The 23,020-nt window shown below is 34.0% G+C and overlaps 2 protein-coding genes across 2 annotated transcripts in view; both read left to right on the top strand.

Annotated features, from left to right (window-relative positions):
- LOC133203444 (extracellular matrix organizing protein FRAS1-like) overlaps positions 1-11,195 on the top strand; it is a 46,426-nt gene extending 35,231 nt beyond the window's left edge. The window contains exons 16-23 of the mRNA XM_061339226.1: positions 923-1,063; positions 4,471-4,617; positions 9,126-9,275; positions 9,521-9,661; positions 9,929-10,069; positions 10,231-10,506; positions 10,642-10,848; positions 10,966-11,195. Coding sequence (XP_061195210.1) covers positions 923-1,063; positions 4,471-4,617; positions 9,126-9,275; positions 9,521-9,661; positions 9,929-10,069; positions 10,231-10,506; positions 10,642-10,848; positions 10,966-11,195 — 1,433 coding nt within the window. The remainder of the gene's footprint in view (positions 1-922; positions 1,064-4,470; positions 4,618-9,125; positions 9,276-9,520; positions 9,662-9,928; positions 10,070-10,230; positions 10,507-10,641; positions 10,849-10,965) is intronic.
- The window catches only part of LOC133204885 (extracellular matrix organizing protein FRAS1-like), a 37,715-nt gene continuing 24,948 nt past the window's right edge, over positions 10,254-23,020 (top strand). Inside the window, exons 1-21 of the mRNA XM_061340631.1 lie at positions 10,254-10,506; positions 10,642-10,848; positions 10,966-11,159; positions 11,280-11,448; positions 11,817-11,995; positions 12,127-12,258; positions 12,652-12,898; positions 13,007-13,270; positions 13,682-13,891; positions 14,080-14,260; positions 14,356-14,518; positions 14,636-14,768; positions 16,457-16,647; positions 17,147-17,300; positions 18,574-18,656; positions 18,755-18,935; positions 20,839-21,147; positions 21,248-21,427; positions 21,781-21,905; positions 21,989-22,129; positions 22,736-22,993. Coding sequence (XP_061196615.1) covers positions 11,313-11,448; positions 11,817-11,995; positions 12,127-12,258; positions 12,652-12,898; positions 13,007-13,270; positions 13,682-13,891; positions 14,080-14,260; positions 14,356-14,518; positions 14,636-14,768; positions 16,457-16,647; positions 17,147-17,300; positions 18,574-18,656; positions 18,755-18,935; positions 20,839-21,147; positions 21,248-21,427; positions 21,781-21,905; positions 21,989-22,129; positions 22,736-22,993 — 3,267 coding nt within the window. The 5' untranslated portion in view covers positions 10,254-10,506; positions 10,642-10,848; positions 10,966-11,159; positions 11,280-11,312. The remainder of the gene's footprint in view (positions 10,507-10,641; positions 10,849-10,965; positions 11,160-11,279; positions 11,449-11,816; positions 11,996-12,126; positions 12,259-12,651; positions 12,899-13,006; positions 13,271-13,681; positions 13,892-14,079; positions 14,261-14,355; positions 14,519-14,635; positions 14,769-16,456; positions 16,648-17,146; positions 17,301-18,573; positions 18,657-18,754; positions 18,936-20,838; positions 21,148-21,247; positions 21,428-21,780; positions 21,906-21,988; positions 22,130-22,735; positions 22,994-23,020) is intronic.

Below are 23,020 nucleotides of genomic sequence, written 5' to 3'. Positions count from 1 at the left end.
GTACTGGTATACCTTAAGGCCAAATAAGTAAACAGTTATTTGTATTTCAAAGATTTTATCCTAAATAAAAAAACCACACATGACTACATTTGTTTTCTAATAGGGATGTCAACGAATATTCGAACATTCGAATATTCATTTGATGAGTTGATATTCAAATATAAATTTAAGATTCGAATATTTGGTGTTTTACAGATTTCGTAAAAAGAAATAGTGATTAATAAATTTTGATTAAATGAAAACCCTCTTAGAATGTCTAAAAGACGTGAAGAGTATACTTATCAAAATAAATTTAATTGATCATTGAATGAGTGTCTGATAGAATTAGTCTGTAATTGATATTGTAAAGGGCTCAATTTCAGAATAAATGTGTAAATTACTTGATTATCTTGGGTTGTACATAATCCTGAATTTTATATTCATTATTGGTAAATTAATTAATTACCTAGGAAAATTGTCTATGGAAATATTTGTTTATATTTTAAAAATATTTTATCCAAGATTTTAATCATAATTAATTACACGTATTGAAATCTAAAAAGTATACGACTATCCTGCCTTTGGTAAGACGATTGGTTCCTCGGAGCTATTATTAATTTATTAAATTATTAAATTTGTTAAAATCATATTTTTCTACATTTAAATCAATTATTTATTTCAAACACTGACAAATATCAAATGGAATTTCTTATTGTACATCTACAAAAGCCTTCACACAATTTTACTCCAATATTAGAATACGTACGCTAAACCTTCCATGAGAGTAGGATCATGCATATTTAAAATAAACCAGATTTTATTTATTTTATTGAATATTCAAATATATTCGAATACTTTCATTGAATATTCGAATATGAATTATTGACAAAATTGATATCCCTATTTTCTAAGTTAGCAAAATGATACTTTTTCTTGTTTGCAGGTTGCCAGCCTACTTGTTCTAGTTGTTCTAGTGATGGGAGGTTCTGTACTAACTGTACGCAGTCCCTCGTCTTACACAAGGGTCAGTGTGTCACCAGTTGTCCTTGGGGGTACTTCATCTCCCCCCAGGGGGTGTGTACAGGTGAGTGCTGTAAGAGTCACCCAGGCACAAGGGTCAGAGGATTAGGAAATGTACAAATACATAGGGGTGTAATGATATGGCCAATTTGAAAGCATATAAAGAGGATATTCAATGTTTTGTAGTTGGATATGGAATTTATTTCACGAGTGGGACAGGATTTTTTTTATATTTTCATGAGTGTGAAGCACGAGCGAAAATATATAAAAAAAAATCCGGTCTCACAAGTGAAATAAATTCCATAACCAACTACAAAACAAAGAATTTTCTGTTTATTACATTTTCTTTGATTTTTCCTTTTGTAGGGCTGAAATGATACACCCCCTCCACGATACAGTACGTATCACGATACTTGTGTCACAATCAATACGATACATTTTAAAAAAGAAACAAATCATAAGGTTAAAGAAAACATGTATTCAGATTTCAAAAGGTAAGTAAAAGGTGTTGATACAATATAGAGCACTACTTGTGCTTCTGTAGATTAAAAGAGCACTTTGTTCATGTCAATACTAGCGGTGGCAGCCTGCTCTGAAACTCTCTCCATCGCAAATTTCTCCCTCGTGTGTTTAAAACTTTTAAAATGAGGTCGAACCCGATCTATTTCAAGGAGTAACCAAACCCGATTATATAAAAAACGTACCGAACCGAAAATCGAGATAGTAAATCGAACATTGAACAGAACAGTAATATTGAACAATATGGATATTTCGGTGAATCGTTTCAGCCTTATCCTTTTGCCTCTGTCTTTTCATAACACAGTGTCTTAGGCTGTGACGTCGTAGCCTAGCCATTGTGAGATTGAAAACATTGTAACATGGATTTTAGCAACATGTTTGGAAAGAAATTGGCAGTTTTAGTCTCTATCAAGACGGTTTAGCTACTATCTCTATCTTATGACAGGCCAGAAATTAATAATAATTTTTTACTTACTTACTCATACTATGAGAGAATATCACTTTAGTATCTTTTCACACTGTGAGAGAATATCGCTTTTATTCAATAAATAAATCACAGTATTTCACTGTTGAAAATTTAATAATGTGGAATATCATGATACATTGGGCCATCATTAAAAATATCTTTGTTTCCCCTAACCCGACCCAAAAATCTCAAGTTGGGTCGGTAGGTAGGTAAATTATTTTTTTTTTCTGACAGCAGGTTTGGGAATACATTCTGAAAAATTGAATAATATCTTTATAAATAAGAAAGAACAAAAGAAACCAATTTTAAACCTAATATCATACAAATGAAGCAACATGTATGGTAAATTAATTCACAATTGACAAATATTATTCATTTGAACTTGTAAAATATCTCAGGCCAGCGTAAATTTATTGAAATCGAATATTTACAAAAAACACAAGATTCGCAAATACTGAACCATCGGACATTCGAGTAAGCCTACATTTTTCAAACCTACTATCATCTTCGGGTACTTACACAGACAAAATGTCAAGGGCCTCGCGTGGCACAGTAATTCTAGTGTTTTGTTTTGGAGTCACGACGTAATTCGGGAGCTAATTCTAAGTCACAGGTCCCGACGTGGGACTTGCAGACCGGTCAGTCGAATAAGACCATAAAAAAACGTAGGTCCAGTGTCTGAGTATACATGTAGATGGCACATAAAAAATCCCTTACTGATGCTTAATGATCAAAGGCCATAAGTGCTAAGTAAAAGTCTAAATTAGGAGCCTTCCATCGGCCCAACAAATTTTAAAGGTATTTTAAAGCAAAGAAACAACCTGTTTTCAAGGGCCTAACTAAAGCAAAATAAACTGGTTGTCTCAGGAAGCCGTACCATAAGCAAATTTTAAAGATTTCAACACTATTTGGAAATAGTGTACATGTACATGTATAAACAATATATAATTCAACCAAACCATATCTAAAATGATTAAAGTTTCATATATCTAATTTTATAGTCACGCGGAGTCAATACCCCATAAATAAAAGGAATAAAGAAACGACATCTGGATTATATTTATCAAATGAAATAATCATACAAAGACATATTTACAACTCCTATGGTCCTACGTAGTAAAAATAGGATCTTACATGAACTGTTTATTAGATCGAAACGAATCAAATGCAGTGAAATTTATTGATATGTATTCACAAGGAGCGCCCCTCATCTACTCATGAGCCAGGCTTTGCTATGCTTACTACGTACGTTAATTTTTTAAATACCATCTTAACACTCCTTAGTCATGGTACATTAATTCAAGAGATGTCTCAAGAGTGTAGGATTCTAATAAGTTAAAGATATAATAAGATTGATATGTCACGAACTAACCCTCTGTGGCCACATGTTGTCAGCACTAAATGAGAGTAAAACAAAAGCTGCCGTTCTGATAAAAAACGGATTTTGATGAAATTGTATTATATAAATTTGATAAACAATAAAAAAAAATATATTTAAATAATCTTATTAAAAAAACTTTTCAGTCGGCACGATTTAAGTGGGTCGGTCGCGTTAGGGGAAACAAAGGTATTTTTTATTTTGGCCTTGGGATGTAATATTTCACCTTTCATAATTTCATTGTAATATCTATATTTATGAGTTTCTGTTCTGAAATGAGAAATTCTATTATATCATATTTTGTGAAAGGATAAAAATTGCAGATTATTTCTTCAGTTCATTATGAAACATTTAACTTAAGTTCTGAACACAATAAAAACAGCATAATTAAAGAAAATCACTTTTATTAGATTCAACTAAAAAGAAATTGCATAAGTCACATAAATTGTAATTTATTGTGATGCACAGGTATACAGTTTTTATACTATGGTATGGTACAGTTTTTTTTTTATATTGTGATATACCAGTATATCATTACACCCTTACAAATACATAAGTTGTATGGATTCTGATTGTTAACTTGGTTATTGGAGAGTGATACGAGAAACCAAACTGATTTGAGATTGCTAGAACTTAAATGATTCTCTAAAAATAATGAAGATATTGCTTGGTTTACATAGCTCTGATTTCAAAGGATTTTAAGTCAACAGTGGGCATTCAAAATATTTGTTGAACTTCAAATATTCACCTTCAAACATTTTTAAGATGAATTACTTTATAAGTCTTCAGAAATACCTTTTATCTTCCTGAATATATTACAGAGAGACCTGCTCAGTATGCATGCAATGAGTATCATTTTCTGAGTCATTAAACAAATTTAAAAGTCACCTTCCAACATTGTATCATTTTTCTGATAAAGTTAATTGCTGAGGTGTCCTCTAAGTGTGAAAAAGCAATTTCCTTTATTCTGTAATATTTATAATATGATTTCACATCTGATGCTTATCACTTAAGGTCATAAAAAGGAAGCCAAGTTAGATGATAATGGCTTTTTAAGATATTTGATGAATGTATTGCTGGCTTTTGATGAGGCCTGTCTTTTTCACAGCATGTCACCCGAGCTGTAAAAAATGTAGTGGGCCCCACGAAGAGGATTGTCTGACTTGCTTGGACGGTTCTCCTCCCAGGAAAGGAGGTCACTGCCCAGGAAACTGTGTCAACGGGGAATACAGGGACACCAATGGAAATTGTAAAAGTAGGATTATTTGTCTAATTATTCAACATATTTATGTTCTTCCATTAAGAATTGGAGGATCATAACTTTTAGTCTGTCAACAAACCTTTGGCACTAAATTAAAAGTCTAACATTTGAAAATATCAAGCAGTGTGTTTGATAAAGGTTTGATAAGGTCAAGGCTTCATGTCATATCATGGTTTAATTCAACTGGAAGTGTTCAATACTGTGAACGTAGATAAATTAACACTTTGAAAATTTACTATAATCCTCCTCTTAAACTGATTAGCATAATAAATCAGTGGATTTGGGAAAAAGCTTATATATGTATTTGTTATAATAACTGATTAGCATGTACTTGAATTAGCAGATAAGAAGCAGCACAAAATGAGCTAAAATACATGATTGCTGCTAGAATAAATACAGTTACAGTGATATGCTTTCAAACTTCTGTATGCCTGTTACTGAATGTTTTCTGACCTTGATTTAAGGTCAGTGGGTAATCAAATGCCTGCATAATGTCAGATGTTCTTTTCTGTGTCATACACACGCACACACACACACACACATCTATCTATCTATCTATCTATCTATCTATCTATCTATCTATATATCTATCTATCTATCTATCTATCTATCTATCTATCTATCTATCTATCTATCTATCTATCTATCTATATATATATTAGGGATGTCAAATCGGTCAATTTTTGATAATCGGTTACTCGGACGTTTTTCCGATCGAGTACCCGGGTACTCGGTAAAAATGTAAATACAAGTTTGTTTATTTTTAATATTGTTAATTTGTTAAACCCTAAAGCTGTTTTTATCACGTTTTATGAATGTACACAAACATGGAGTCCAACGGATATGATTTTTAGTACTAAGTTTATTTATTAAATAAACACAAATGACGCAATTAATACATCAAAAATTACAAATGGTTTACAGTTCTTGTTTAGGATCTTTTTCACCAAAGGAGGACAATCTGTTACTCAGGTTTGTGATGATTAGACAAGCGAAAGAGAAGGATAGGACGTTGTTTGGATCGCTAGTTTAATATTTTTTCATATGTTGGTTGTTTCCCCCGTATACACTTGACTTACTATGGAAACTGACTTAAAACATTTTTTAGAATCTTTACCAATTTTGAAGTGGGTAGCGGCATTTCTATGCATGTCCGATTTCGCTGCCGTATATTAACTAAATAATTCAAAAAAATGATTTGAAGATAATAGACCATATTATTAAACGATGTTCACTGAAAAACAATCATTGAAGCCATCAAAAAATTAAGGACCACAATAGGTGAGAACAGCTGTGCACCAGGTAATTGGTCACTAATTACTGTATATACACAGCCATAGGCGATAACGGGTGTTTACATGTGTAGATAACGACACGCTAATTATCTGTATGCATATTTAAGTTATTTCTTGATAAGTTTTTGATAAAAATATTTACTTTAAAATAAGAAAAAAATACACATCCGAGTAACCGAGTACCATTCTTAGTATTCGATACTTGGACGTTCGATCGAGTACCCGGTTAACCGGGTACTCGTTGACATCCCTAATATATATATATATATATATATATATATATATATATATATATATATATATATATATATATATATATATATATATATATATATATGATTTTTTCCCCCTGTTATTTTAATTTAAATGAACTTTTACATTATTAATACATTCTGATTTCACACAAAAGTGTTACAAAAAAGTATTTGATAATAAAAGATCCACTAATTTGGGGTTTTTTTTTCATTACATATATAGCAGTGTATATCAAAAGTTAATTTTCTCCCCAAAAGTAATACATAGGGATGAAATGCATGCATCATATAAATGCATGCATCATATAAAGATGTTGAAATGTGAAGGTTTATGTATTCATAGTTTCAAAAGAATCCTGATGGAAATTCTGTAATTTTATGCATGAAAGAGAATGATATACTGGTCTGTTATGAATGGGATAAAATTAAAGTTAAGGAATATGTATAGTGTTTTCTGTTTTTTAACGTTAAACAGTTCCTCTGTGTGAGGGACATCATACACTTTGTATTCAGCTTTGAAGTATAGAAAGCGGTACTTTGATAAATTTAGACTATGGAAATCAAGAAATGACACAACAAAGCCCTTAGATTTGGCATATTCTTTAATGTATGTTTTGAAGTTGATTGAAGTTAACAAGATAACATCAACTGGAACCTTTAGAGTTCTGTGTTCTTTGTGTGAACTGCCTGTCATCAGCACATAGAATACAAAGTTATGTCTTATATTAACAGAGCCATGTCTGTGTTAATGTGCACATGACCAAATACAACATTAAAAATCTTTTAAAGTCATTTCAAATGAACTCTGTATGAACATCTGTTAGATAACTATCTCCTGTGGCATAGTGCAAAAGAACATCTGATACAGGTACTTTGTAGAACACCTGATACACATACTTTGTAGGACAAGATAGCTGAAGGTTATCTGAGGCGAATATCAAATAGCCTAAAAAAAATCATGTCCTGCAGAATTCACTTCAAAAAAGACTGCCCTAGCTTGACAATACAAATTAGTTTGAAAGAGAGTACATGAAATACATGTAGTATTGTAACATTTCTTGTTCTCTATAAGTAGCACAAGACTATGTAATATATACTTGAATCTCTAGGGTTATTTTGGATTCTGTTTCAATAAAAAGGAAAAAAAAATATATCCTAAGAATATTTTGAGATGAAGGCATAAAATCTAAACAATCTCTAAGGTCTAGTATTGCTTTTCTGCTAAGACAAAAATGTGTGTCCCAACACACAGACTATAATAGTTGTAGCTAATAAATATATAATAAATAAATATATAATAAATAAATAAATGTATACATGGTGAAAATTAATACCCCTTTATATGATTCAGATTGTAAAAAAATTATATGGCAATTGAGGGATTTTTTGTGATGTCAAACAGTCATGCAGGGAAGTAAACTATACTTTCCGTAACTGACACAAATTACATTAAGAAAAACAAGGCTACTTTGCCCCTAAACAGTACATGTATGTTATTGTTTTCATTTGAAAATGAGTAAATGTCCAACAATTTTTTTGGACAATATTTGAATTTCTCATTACTAATCAAAAGGCAAAACCCTAAATGAAAAAATATTTTGTAGACATCTTTTATGAAGGGTTTGTAGGTACAGTCAAACCTCATTATCTTGAACTTGATGGTACTAAGTAGGGATGCGCGATTTTATCGGTATACCGGTATATCACAATTTTTTATTGCATGATATGTATCGTGATATGGAGACTAAAATAATGGTATTTAGTACATAACTTTATATTCCAGAAATTATTCATTTATTTGTTCAAACTATTGAAAGACAATTCAGGAAGTGTAAAAAATGTTGAAAACAGTTAAACAAAGGCATCCAAACATGCTTTATATTAAATAAATAAAAAATTAAAAAGTAAAGTTATGTTTCTATAGCATATTTTTAAGAAATATTATGAAAATTCATTTGAGATTGTAGTAAAAATTGGGTGTAAAAATATCATAATTTATCCTGATATTTTAGGAAAAAATCGTGATATATCATGATACGAAATTCTTGCCGATACCCAGCCCTAGTACTAAGATTAAACTTTGAGATATCTCTTTGAGATATCTCAGGATTGGAGATGATGAGGTTAAAAATATAGATAAAATATAGGTTAGGACTGCCAAATCACTTTGTCATATCCCTGGTATTCAAGATATTGGTGTTTGAGATAACGAAGTTCAACTGTGGTTGGTTGTATTTCATGTATGTTCCAAGAACGTGAGGCAAAAGCATGGGGACATCTCATTTGTCTCACTGTTTAGCTGACAGTCTGTAACAAAAACTTTAACCTTGGTCATAATTTTTTAATGAAAAAAAGATAAGGCTTTCAAGTTTACCCGGTAAATGTGCAATTACATATGATAAGAAGATTTTGTTTGACCTCACGACCTTGAAGTTTGACCTTTTTTTTTTTTTACCTCACAACCTTGAAGTTCGACCTGACCTTGGCCGTAGCTTTTGCATCTGAGGAGTCGGGACTTTTATATTTTACCTGTGCATTGCCTTTGAGAAGACTTTTATGGATGTTCGATGATTTATGACCTTGTCCTTGAAGTTTGACATTCTTTTTCAAAAATTCTAACCTTGGCCATATTTTTTTGCACCTGATGAGATGGGGCTTTCATATATTACATGTGCATTGACTGTGACAAAATTTTTCCAAATGTACTATGACTTTTTTTACCTCATGACCTTGAAGTTTGACCTATTTTTAAAAGATGGTTACAAATGCCATTGATCATTGCACCCATACCAATAAATCCGGGAACGCAGTGGACAACAGTTCTCTGAATTTGTACTACATGTATCTGTTTATGAAACGTGAAGATGATTTTGTCAATAATATATAATTTTTTTTGATTCTTAATAAAATATGAGAAAGTCAGTAGTTGGTTTATATATTTATCTGCTTGTAGAATGTGAGCCTGGATGCATCAGATGTAGGGCCACAGAAAATGGACAGGGCAGTGTTTGTGTGGAGTGTCCTACACCAATGATGGCTTTTGACAACATCTGTGTCAGGCAATGTCCTATTGGTCACTTTAATCAGAGCTCTATATGTCAAAGTAAGTTTTCAAAAATATGAAAATTAAATTAAAACAAAAATTAATCAATTAGCATTTATTTAATTGCTGATGACAAATTTTGAACTTGAACTTGGAATTTAATTAAGAGCATTTTGATGAAACTAATGAAAGCTTAGATTAACTGTATTTTAAAATTTTGTATGATAGCATTAATATGCTATGGAGTGTTCAGTAATTCTGCATGAGAAATATTTGATTAACCATATAACTGACTCCTTACACAGAATGCAGCAGTGGTTGTGTGGAGTGTATCTCCCCCTCCCAGTGTACAAGATGTGGTCCCTCCCTCCTCTTGTCAGCAGGGGTATGTGTCCTCCATTGTCACCCTACCCAGGTCATTGATTCACTCCACAGTGTTTGCCAAGGTAATGATTTAACTAATCCTGCAGGAATGAAATTGGCTGTAACTGCATGTACAACTGACATCATGTACTGATCAAATATATCTTAAGTTTTAGTAAAACTTGCATTGAAATTTAATTTAGTATTGTCAATTGCCTTGATTTATTTTATGCTCCAAAGCATTAATTGTTAAAGTACTACTCTTGTTAACTTTTACAACTGTAATCCAAAAATTGCATTTTTTAAAACCTGCAGATTAATATAATTTATTTATTTATTTATTTTTGCAGACTGCCCTTCAAATTGTCTTAGCTGTTCTACACCTGATGAGTGCATGCAATGTGATGATGTAACATACCTTAAGATGGGAGTCTGTGTATCAGCTTGTGGCCAAGGCTTCTATCAGAATCCTGATGCAAGGCAGTGCACTGGTAAATTTTACTGACTACTTGTCATCATTTCATACACACAAATGGAGTTTGGGAGGGGGTGTAGTCTGTCTTGTAGAATTTTTGTCTGGAGATCTTCTCTAAATGTTTTTTTGGCTACTTCTAGTTTGTATTGATTTTGTTGATATATTTACTTTCAATAGCCAATCAACACAGACCTACTCTACAGATAATTGGTCAGATTCGGGTGGAACAAGGTGGAGTAGCCAGCATTACAGGTGACACATTTTCCTTGTCTGACTCGGACACTTCAAAAGATGACCTCCACTTGATAGTGACAGAACCTACTAGCATTGGGAAACTGCTTAAAGCTGTCCAAGGGAATGATGGGATATTAAATGCTGGGGGTACATTTTCATTGGCTGACCTAGAAACAGGAAAGATTCGCTTTATTCAGAATGTAGGGAATGAAAGGAAAGGTAAGTACATCATCAACAAAAACAACTTTAATTTTTCTTTCTTTCTTTTTTTTGGGGGGGGGGGGGGCATGAATTCTCCTGGAAAAATCATTTCTTTAATGGAAAAATTCACATAGTAATTTAACTTTGTTCCAGGAAAGATCAAGTTGAGAGTAACTGATGGTCAACTATACAGTGAAGAAAGAGCTTTACATATTCTGGTTATTCCAAAAAACCCACCATATTTACGGAAACATGAGTCATTGTTAGCATTTCTGGAGAATACAACCGCCATAGGACCACAACAAGTTGATATCCGGGTAGACAGCTTACAAAATTCAGTGTCCATTACAGTGTTACAAGGTAAATCAGCCTAATTCTCTCTAGAAATTATGCTGTTGAAAATTTATTTTAGTAAATATGCTGTTAAAAATTTATTTTAGTAGATCAAAAAGAAAATTGTCACTATGCTTTTTTTAGGACCCAGTCATGGACAAATTGTGAACAGAGAGCATGATGTACCTGTATCAGAAGTTACTTTGAAGGATTGGACCAATGAAAAATTAGCTTTCAAAATTGGGAAGTCCAAAGCAACCTCTGACAGAGTTCTGTTCCAGGTTTTTGATGGCTACCACTCCCTCAACTTCCTGCTGGATATTACTATAAGAAAACAGGTAAATACTGGAGAGGGTTTTTTTTATGATGCATAAAAACATTTTGGATGTGAAGTATTTTAATTCTACAAATTAATCTCTTTTAATTTATCTAAACCATATTTGTACCTAAATTAACAGGAAGATGTGCTACCATTAATCGTACAGAACAACATGGGTCATGTGATAAAAGGTCAAATGCTGCAGTTAACATCGGAGTTATTAAGTGCAAAGGTTATGGATACCGATAATGCACCATCTGATGACATTATATTTACATTATCTCCTCCGGTCAACAACCCTAAAGAAGGTATTTGTTTTATGTACATTGGACTTTTTTATTAAAAAGGGTGTGTGTGCAAGGTTTCATATCTGTTCATATTTAGTATTTGGAACAAGTATGTTCATAAAGCACATATACATGTATGCCAGAAATATGTTTCGCATTATTATTAATATGCTAACCACTTCTAAAAATTAGCATATTATTAATAATGTTTTTTTAGACATGTGATAAATTTATGTTTAACCATGGAAAGCATATACTGCTAAAAGTTAATATGCTTATCATATGCTCAGTAAAGGTTAAACGTGTATTGCGTGTTGTATATGATAAACACATGATGCAATTTTACCTGTATTACATTCTTTTTGATGAAATATGAAAATTATTAATAGGAGAGTTGAAGATGGTTGTACAGCAGCCCGAGGATGGTCCAGGGAGGGGATGGGAGGATGTGGGAGACGGTAAAATGTCCGCCAAGATGTTCCGCTTCTTACAGAGGGACATTAATGAGGGGAGGATCTGGTACAAGCACATGGGAGCCTCAAAAGATGCAGATTTCTTCACATTCGAGGTTGGAGTTGTATGCAGTATATGACATTTTCCCCAAGATGAAATCTGTATCTTATCATGAGATATATTTTTACAAGCTAAAGAAATGTTCTCTGAATTTTCAATGATAAGTAGATATAACTTTTCTGTCAGGTGTCAGACACAGCCAAACACCCCAACATCCTGAGAGATCAGGTGTTTCACATCCTGGTTACTGAGGAGGAAGTAACTACAGCTGTACCAACAGTGGCACCAGGAACTAAACTAGGAATCTCAGTAAGGAAAGTGTAAACTTAAACAGACAGTTCTTATAGGGTAAAGATAAAGGGAGTAAATAAATATAAGGGTTACTATCGGCATCCTAATTCTTTTCTTCTCCATTTTAATCAGTGGTTTAATATCATTTTACATCCTTGATTGTATATTGTCTATATTTGCCAAATTTTCATTCTGTTGTAAATTGTTCTGTTTAAAAAAAAAATATATGAATTCATAAAACTTTCACTCTGCTTAAATCATAATATGAATTCATAAAAACTTTTCCACTGTTTAAAAACAAATTCAGATTTGGATGGAGAGAGACTTTTCCATAAAGTCAGGAAATCAGGTACAAACTGACAGCACAATACTGTTGAATATAAACATGCTGAAGTTGAAATTTATCTGTAGGTACTAGAGAACCAGGTGACACCCATTAGCAGTACAAACTTAGCATACCAGGATAGGGACACAGAGGACAAAGATATCATCTATAACATTGTCAGACCTCTGGCCCAGGGGGAGGGGTCAGTGGAGTACATATCACACCCATTCACCCCCATCACTAGGTTCTCCCAGGAGGATATCAACAATAATAGGGTCCTCTATAGACCACCAGACAAAGAATTAGGGGTCGAAGAGAGGGAATTCTTTTTCATCTTTACAGGTAAAAAGCAATAATTGAATGTACAAATGTTTTGAACTATGCTGTGGGGATGTTCAGTTGATATTAGGAGTAGAAATGTATTTTCCTAGATCTTTTGAAATCTTTTAGTGTCTGATGGTACAGCAAACTACACAAAGGAGGAGCGCTTCACCATCCGAGTTATTCCAGTCAACAATGAACCCCCCAGGTTTGCTTATCAGAATGCTCCGCTACAGGTGCCTCATGGAGGGAGTGTTCCACTGGGATTGCCAGTCCTGGGGATCCTAGATCCTGATACTTCTAAGGAGGATTTAAGGTTTACTCTGACTGTAATGCCAAACCATGGACAGATGGAGAAAATTTTAAACAACAGTAAAGTCTTTCTAAGACAAGGTAAGAAAATGCAAAATTTGATGTTTCAGTGTGAAAGTACATGGATATGAGTGGTGTGAATCATGTGGGAGGAACATGCTGCGTATCTGCACAGAAACAGAGTATATATATATATATATATATATATATATATATATATATATATATATATATATATATATATCAATCATATTTAGTCTCAAATAAGTGAGATGTGTTCTTACAACAAGTGATGCAGACCCTTTGAAGTATTATTTATTATCACTACATTTTCACAGCAATGAGATCTCAGAAAATAACATGTTACTAAAATTTAAGACAATAAAACATTATATATGCATTATTTAATTGTCTGTCATTTGTTTTATTTTAATGTTTGTTTTGATTAGACATTGATATATAGAAATAATTATGTTAACTTCATTTACACAGGTGACACATTTTCATACCATGAGATCCAGACAAACTCATTCCAGTATACTCAGGACAAGTCTGACCCAGCCATGTCTGACAGACTCGAGATACAGGTCAGTGATGGTGTTCACCAGGTGACCACTCACATCAACGTATCCGTCGTCAGGGTAGACAACTCAGCTCCTGTTCTGATACCTACTGCTACCTGTAGGGTACTGGTCAAAGAGGGTAAGTCAGACAAATATTATTGTTGAAGGGAGGACAACAGTACTGTCTAGTGATTAAAGTATTTTCTATTATTATAATGATTTCTGTCGTAGATTAGAGGTAAAAAAAAAACCAAGTTCAGTGTACCTTGTGGGGCAAAAGTTTAGACAAAATGGGAAGGATTTATCTCACTCTGCCATTGATTTCAGGAGAGATGGTTGTCCTACAGAGGACAAATCTTGGCTTTATGGATGAGGAGGACAGGGATGACAGATTGAGGATAATCCTCAATTCCTACATTGCTCATGGCTCCTTCAAATATAAGGCTGCCAGGCTGTTACAGAAAGGGTCCTCATTCACACAACAGGATATCAATGATGGCTTTATCAGGTGTGTAGGACATTGCTTCTCTCTTATGATAAATAAAAAAGGGCAGTTCTTTTCAAATCTTGAAATTTCAGTATTTGACACATTATTTTTAACAGCTATACTGCAGACAAAGAGATAGGAATTCAGCCAATCACAGAAGTCCTTGTATTAAATGTGACAGATAGCAGACAGAATTTGTTACCCAGTCAAGTGTTGTCTATTGTAGTAGAACCAGTGGATAACCAACCTCCTTCTGTTATTGTTGGGGAGGATATCAAAGTAGGATATTTACAGGTCTCATTTATCCTTTGATTTAGTAAATAAAAAAAAATGTCAAGTTATTTAGTTTTAAAGTTTATTTACTTCATTTGCTGCATATCTGCTTGTTCTTTTAAGGTTCAGGAAGGGGAAATTGTGCCTCTGTCCCTGAAGAACATTAAGGTCACTGATATGGACAGTTCTGTAGGCCATCTTTCTGTCCTCATTAGAAGAGGACCTAGCTTTGGGCAAATAGTGTCCACAAAGACAGGTATTAACTGTACTTTCCTAAATATGTGGGAGGAATTCATTATCACATAATTTTGTGAGAAATTAAATCTCTAATAAAATTATTCACTGTATTTTTAATACATGATGAATTGCCACAATACATGTAAAAACTCTTGATCAACAGTCCACTTGTGAATTCTTATTTTTGTGATTCAATGTCTATGAATCATTTAATATTAAAGCGGCAGTACGGCTGCAAAACATGTGCTTTTTCATTCAAATTTACCCAATATGTCATTAAGAAATAAGGTATAAAGTTGATGTAAGCAGTTTGAGAAACAGAAATATTCTCTCGTCATACAAAATTAACGTAATTAGAATCTGCCGGAAAATCAAGGGTCGTACGAACTGGAGCAATCTTAGATATGTTTATTTGTACCACGTGAATTCTAAAACGGCACGTGCCTTCACTGTAGCGTTTACAAATTATAATGAATATGAGGTAAAAGCAATTTTCAAAAGCAAATTATCATAACTTTCTGATAAAATAATCCAAAATAATAATCGTTAGATTTTAGTCTGTTTTCAGACGAATTTAACAGAATTAAAAGTACAAATGTTGACGTTTTGTGTATTGGGGTCCGAGAAAGGAAAAACCACCAAATCATACGTTATCGCGGCAAATGTCAAACAAAATATTTTTCTGCACAGTTAAAAAAATTAGCATTTCAAATGGTAACAATGTTTATAAGTCATAGGTGTATTTTTATGTTGAGTTTACAGTAATTTTTTTTCTTTGAAAGCGATGGAAAAATGAGAAATGAAAACAACTATCAACAAACCTGTCGAGTAGAACCTTCGCGAGCCCTGCGTGAGTTGCCGAGTTCCCGTTTCTTCCTCATTCAACAATTATATTAATCCTCAAACTAAATTTTAGTCAGGAAAGTTGCTTTTTCAAGCTTTATTTTCAGTTTCTTTTTGGTCGACTTTATCAATGTAGTAGGCTCTTAGGGCTTCCTTCTCTTACCATGCTGTTTTGTTTATGAAAACTACGCATGCGTGCATAGCATGGAATGTGGAACCCCGAACACGTTGCGATGTATATATTTACGTCCCATAAATAATTATTAATTCTAATGAAATAATCAAAATTATTTCATTGTGAAAGTTGTAATTTTCTGAAAGTTTATATATTTATGAGTTGCAAAAAAATTCCAAATCTCGTCGGAAAATTTTATCAAGTCAGTTTTTTGATGAGATGCGCCGTACTGTCACTCTAAGTATTAACGTAAAATTAAGATTGTACAGAATCAAAATGTTGGCTGCACCTTAATACGACAATACTGTATAGCTAGATGTTTTCCAATCATCTAATTTTTACTATTTTTGCAAACCCTTTGTGAATGCAAAAAATTAAAGCACAAAAATAATAAAAACAAAACACATTTCCGGATGAGTGACCAGGTTAAGGTTTTTGGAGCAGATCTCATTTCCAAGTAACTATAAGCCCTATATTGACCAAACTTGCATGGATGATACATCTAAGGATGTACACTACTGGACTTGCTTCAGATGCTGGATCTGACCTACATTTTCCAGATGAGTAATCAGATTAAAGTTTTTGGAGCAGATCTCATTTCCAAGTATTAACTATAAGGCCTATCTGAATGTGTACTGTATTTAAGATGTTTAGTAAAACGTGCACATATTTACTGCACTTTTTTCCAGAAGTTTCCTCGGAAATTGAAAAGGGACCTGCCACTGTGGCTTCTTTCTCCATCCAGGACCTTGTTGAGGAGCACATTTACTATGAACAAAGTGACCACAGGAACAAGGAAGCTGTTTGGGATGGCTTCCTGTTTACTGTAACCGATGGAAACAATACCACACCAGTTTACAGACTCAATATTTCGATCATGGTGAGCTGTATTTCACAAACATATCTTGTCTTCTTTAAGAATGTCAAAAGGACCTGACATCCCTTTCAAAGGGAAATACTTTTTTTCTAGCACTGTTCAACATAAGAATTTCAATTAAGAAAAAAGAGTGAGAATATCTAATGCACTTTAATGTCATAGACATATTAGCGATCTCGCTTTATTTCACTGACATGATAAAAAGCACTACTGTAAAACACATTTATAGCGAACACGCTTATATAATACATGCTTACAGCCAAGTGATATTTCAATCCTCGTAGTTTTAAAACGTTTTGAAATCTTAACAGTTATAACGAATTATGTTTATAACGAATCAAAATTGCACGTCCATGGCATTTTGCTATAAGCGTGTTTTACTGTATGATGTAACTGTTTGTAAGTGTTATTTCATCTCCTCTTTGATTTAGTGAGTTAATAAAACAGTACAAATAAAATATAAAAACAATTTTATCTTTAAAAATATCTTCCTTTTTTGTAGTTGATTAATGATGAACAACCATCCTTGATCACTGAGCAGCTCTTTGTCAAGGAAGATAACTATGTAATATTGAGCAATGCTTCCCTATACATCACAGATTTAGATACTCCTCCCAGAGATCTCGTTATCACTGTCACCTCAGCACCAACGCAAGGTGAGATTAAAAATGGTCACAGAGAAAAGTACTTCTATACATTTATTAGGGCCCCGCAAAGATTTGCGGGTGCCCTATAGTAATCACTCTGTCTGTCTGTCTGTCCGTCTGTCTGTCTGTCTGTCTGTCCGTCTGTCATTCTTCCGTCCACAAATTTTCTGTTTTTTTCTAATAACTTTTTTTAGGGTTGACCAATTAAGTTCAAATTTGGTATATTGGTTGAATAGGCAGTAAGACATATTTTGATGCCAAGTTTGGTTCTCTATGTCATCCGGTTTGGAGCTGGGGTGGTGGGGTATATTCCTTAATTTTATATAAGAGTGAATGGGCAAAGAGAGATAACTGCTGAGAAAGTTCCTATTGTAAACTATGAAAGGCTGCAATGAGTCTCTTGGGATTAATTAACTTTCCTCTTGAAGAAAGTCCAAAGCATTTATCTTTATCTGCCACATTGAGATTAATTAACACCTCTGTCTGCAAATGAAGTTTGTTTTGAAGTTAAGGTCAATTCTGAATGATGTTTACATTCTCTGTAATGTGGATTTAAATAATGTTCATACTTTATTTTGGTAAAATACACAATGAGTTATGATTTTATTGAATTCTAAAAACAAGATATAGATAAAGATATCATTTTTATTATTTTTTTCTTTTTTCTTTTTTTTTCTTTTTTTCTGCCTTATGTAAATTCAAGAGTACTTATTAACAGGTATTCAGATAATAACCTCATTCTATCATTGCTGAAAAAGTTCTTATTGTAAACTTAGAAGAAAAGGTTGAGAGAGCAGTATAATTAATCCCGTGGGTTTGATTATCTTGCTGGTTTGCAGAATATTTTAGAGGGTTATCTTTCTGTCACTTTAAGATTAATTAACACCTTCGTCTGCAACTGATATTTGTTTTGGAGTTAAGGTCAAGCCTTGGGGATATTTGCATTCACTGAAGGCTGGCATTTTAGAAAACACATGCTTCATTCATTTTTAAATATACATTTAATTGAGTTATTACAGATATGATGTTTTTTACTGCCTGATGTAAATACAAGGATACTATTTACAGAGTGTTGGATATTTAGCAGTTGCTGTTGCTTATTCTTTATATATTTTGAAATTTTTTGTAATCAAGTAAAATTCTCATCCCCTAATCTGCACCCTTATATTACTAACCCTCGGCGGGGCCCTTGCTGACTGGTCAGATTTCTAGTTACTTTACATCTCTAGTCAATTGAATTTGAGTTCTTGACTGGTAAATGACTGAAATATTTCTCTTTCAGGAACATTTGGATTGAAAACAAATGCAGGACATCCATATCCAGTAATAAAAGAGCTCTCAAAAGGATACAGATTTACATATCAGGTACAAGCATAGCATTTGTTGTTATTTGATTGTTATTTCATTGACATAGTATATTGTCATATTTCCTAGAATTCTGCTGATATTTGATGTGTTTTCAGAATGTCCTGGATGATCTTATGGTGTATAGACACACAGGAGGTAACATAAAGAGTGACTCCCTAGGCCTCTCCGTGTCTGATGGTGACTTCCAGGTCGAGGGAACCCTCCCTATAGTGATAGGAATAGTCAATGATGAGACGCCTCGGGTGTCAGTTAACAGAGGACTCCGGGTCAATACAGGTAAGGATAGAATCTGGTTTGAATGTATCTGTTTGTTAGACGTTTAAATAATAGACATTGGAGACATAGTCAGGTTCATGTACATTTTGGCTGCTCCTTTGTGCATGAGAACATATAAATTCATTCTGAAGACTTGTATTTCTCCTTTTCTTTTTAGCTCACCTGAGCCAAAGGCTCAAGTGAGCTTTTCTGATCAAAATTTGTCCGTTGTCTGTCGTTGTTGTCGTTGTTGTTGTAAACTTTTCACATTTTCATCTTCTTCTCAAGAACCACTGGGCCATATTCAACCAAACTTGCCACAAAGCATCCTTGGGTAAAGGGGATTCAAGTTTGTTCAAATGAAGGGCCACACCCTCTTTCAAGAGGAGATAATTAGGAATTAGTGAAAAAATAATGGCATCATTTAAAAATCTTCTTCTCAAGAACCACTGGGCCAGGAAAGATGAAACTTATGTGGAAACATCCTCAGGTAGTGTAGATTCAAGTTTGTTCAATTCATGACCCCTAGGGGTAGGGTGGGGCCACAATGGGGGATCCAAGTTTTACATAGAAATAGAGGAAAATATCTTTAAAAATCTTCTTTTTAAGAACAGCAAAGCCATGATTGGTCATATTTTTATGGAAGCATCCTCAGGTAGTGTAGATTCAAGTTTGTTCAAATCATGACCCCCGGGAGTAGGGTGGGGCCACAATGGGGGATCCAAGTTTTACATAGAAATATATAGGAAAATATCTTTAAAAATCTTCTTCTTAAGAAGAGTAAAGCCAAGATTGGTCATATTTACATGGAAGCATCCTCAGGTAGTGTAGATTCAAGTTTGTGCAAATCATGACCCCCGGGGGTAAGGTGTGGCCACAATGGGGGATCCAAGTTTTACATAGAAATATATAAGAAAATATATTTAAAAATCTTCTTCTTAAGAACAGCAAAGCCATGATTGGTCATATTTATATGGAAGCATCCTCAGGTAGTGAAGATTCAAGTTTGTTCAAATCATGACCCCCGGGGGTAGGGTGGGGCCACAATGGGGGATCAAAGTTTTACATAGAAATATATAGGAAAATATCTCTAAAAATCTTCTTCTTAAAAACAGTAAAGCCATGATTGGTCATATTTATATGGAAGCATCCTCAGGTAGTGAAGATTCAAATTGTTCAAATCATAACCCCCGGGGGTAGGGTGGGGCCACAATGAGGGATCAAAGTTTTACATAGAAATATATAGGAAAATATCTCTAAAATCTTCTTCTTAAAAACAGTAAAGCCATGATTGGTCATATTTATATGGAAGCATTCTCAGGTAGTGAAGATTCAAATTTGTTCAAATCATAACCCCCGGGGGTAGGGTGGGGCCACAATTGGGGATCAAAGTTTTACATAGAAATATATAGGAAAATATCGTTAAAAATCTTCTTCTTAAAAACAGTAAAGCTATGATTGGTCATATTTATATGGAAGCATCCTCAGATAGTGAAGATTCAAGTTTGTTCAAATCATTACCCCAGGGATAGGTTGGGGCCACAATGGGTGATCAAAGTTTACAGAGGAATATATAAGAAAAAGTCTTTTTCTCAAGAACAGAAAAGCCATGATTTGTCAAATTGATATGGAGGCATCTTTGGGTAGTGTAGAATGAAATTTGTTCAAATGAGGGCCCCCGGGGGTAGGGTGGGGCCACAATGGGGGATCAAATTTTTACAAATGAATATATGGGAAAAAAATCTGCTGCTCAAGAACAACAAAGCCATTTGTTATATTGATATGAAAGCATCATCAGGTAGTTTAAAATTCAACACCCCCCTCCCTGTAAACTTTTCAATACTGTACTGATTTTTGCCTTTTTTTCCTAGCCAATTTGCTCAGGTGAGCGATGTGGCCCATGGGCCTCTTGTTTATCTTGTAGGATCAATGACCTTTATAAAATCTAAGGACCTTCAGTCGACAGACATTGATTCTGAGGACTCCATGTTACTGTACACCATCACCCAGGACACTCCAGCAGGCCATCTACAGTATGTAAAGGGAGGTAACTCAGCACTGATCTCCTCCAAAGGAAAAATCCGTACATTCTTACAGTCGGACATCAATAGTGGCTATATACAGTTTGTCCATCAAGCAGGGGAGATGACTGGGGTTGTATTATTCAAATTTGATGTAGAAGACAGTGAAGGCAACAAACTGATTGATCAAGATTTCTTCATAACTATCATAGGTATGGTATCAAACGAAATTTTTCCATGAAATATTTCTGAAAATGCTTCCGTTTTCTTTTGAATGTGTACCTGCATTTGATGTGGTTTGATTTCATAAAGAGGACAGACATCCTCCCCAAGCTATTGCCAACAGAGAGTTGATAGTGAAGGAGGGCTCCAGTGCTAGACTAACCTCTCATTTCCTCTCATACACTGATGTGGACTCGGAGCCAGCCTCCCTTCAGTACTTCCTGGTCTCTGCACCCAAACTGGGTCATCTGGAACTCACAGGAAATCCAGGTATGAACATTAGTTAGGGAGTTTTCTTTATGTTGGCTTTACAAAGTTAAAAATTTGATTTATTTTATTGTATGGCATTAGGCAGTGGTTGAGATCGAAATTTAAATTGTTGGAAATTAGCATATAATACTTTATGAATAGGATAGAAAAAATGTTAGTCCAATAAATTAAAATACTATTGTATGATAAGAATTAAATGTAGATGGCTGTTGTTGAGCAAGCTTTTAAGAAAGCTGTTACTGCTGATATGAATCATGACAGCACAGCAGAATTATTACAGTAATTAATCCATAAGTGGTATGAAATGTATAGAAAGTTGATTACTGTATAAGGTGACCTTACATTCTCCACAGGAATACCTGTGTCAGAGTTTACCCAGTCAGACCTGGCAGCTAACAGTGTAGTGTATTACCACACCAGCTCAACAGAAGATTACATGGATGCCTTTACATACACTGTCACAGATGGCACTAATGAGGTAAGCTTGGTCTGTGACTTAAATGGAATTTTTCTCTTGGGAGACCAGTATTGAATTTAGACAGAACATGTCTTATTTTACAGGTGACCCATAAATTCACAATAACTGTGGTGCCAGTGGATGATGAGATCCCCCTGGTTATAAATAATGGATTAACAGTTCAGGAGGGGGTGAGGAAAGTTATCACTGAGTTTGAGCTGAAGGCAGTGGATCAAGATACTGAGGTAAAAAGTCATAGAAAGGAGCTAATCTGAAATACAGGTACTTACAGTGAGGGAAAAAAGCAAATACCAGTAAAGGTTAAAGAGAATTGAATTATAGTTCACAGAGGGGTGGGAGCAATATTGACACTCTGTATGCATGTATTTTATTAAGAATCCTGCAATATGGTGCTGTATTTTAATCAATGTGATCACTTGTTTGTCTGTTCACACTTTATGATGCAATGAATTTCAGTTCTATGGACTTCAAATTGACTATAAAGTTGAAGAAAGATTAGAGGAAGATTCCTGTAAATTTTAGTGTCACTTGGCCAAGTTCAAAGTTTTGAAGTCAATTTGTCAAAATTAATTGTCCATGAACACTTTTCTGACACATCTTGCATATAAATCAGCTTACAGACTATGTATTACTATTAGCTTCATAAGTAGAAGGTAGAAGAGAGAGTCAGCTTTAGATTTTGAGATCATTTAGTCAAAGGTCAAGATCAAAGTTAAAACAACTCATTATTATGACAAAAATATACACATAATGCAGGAATGTGTAAAACTTTGTCAGTATTTTAGTGAAGATAATTCACATTACACATTTGAGTCCTTATTTGGTTACAGGAGAAACATTTACAATTCTCTGTTGTAAATCCTCCACACCATGGCATCCTCCAGGCATCGGACGGTACTGTGTATCATACTATCTCCTCCTTTACTATGGCTGACATCTACGACAACAGAGTGAGTTATCTACACGATGGCAGTGAGACTCAGGCAGACAGCTTCTCCTTCACTGTCACTGACGGCACCACCAAAATGTTCTCCATGCAGAGGGATGGACGACGAGGAGACATCAGCGTTCCCTCCCCAAACCCACAGGTGAATTAAATATTAGCTTAGCTTAAA

This window comes from Saccostrea echinata, unplaced genomic scaffold (genome assembly GCF_033153115.1).
Source record: "Saccostrea echinata isolate AGI-Se365-2 ecotype Australia unplaced genomic scaffold, CSIRO_AGI_Sech_v1 ptg000002l, whole genome shotgun sequence".
NCBI lineage: Eukaryota > Metazoa > Mollusca > Bivalvia > Ostreida > Ostreidae > Saccostrea > Saccostrea echinata.
This window is presented reverse-complemented; position numbering and strand designations above follow the sequence as displayed.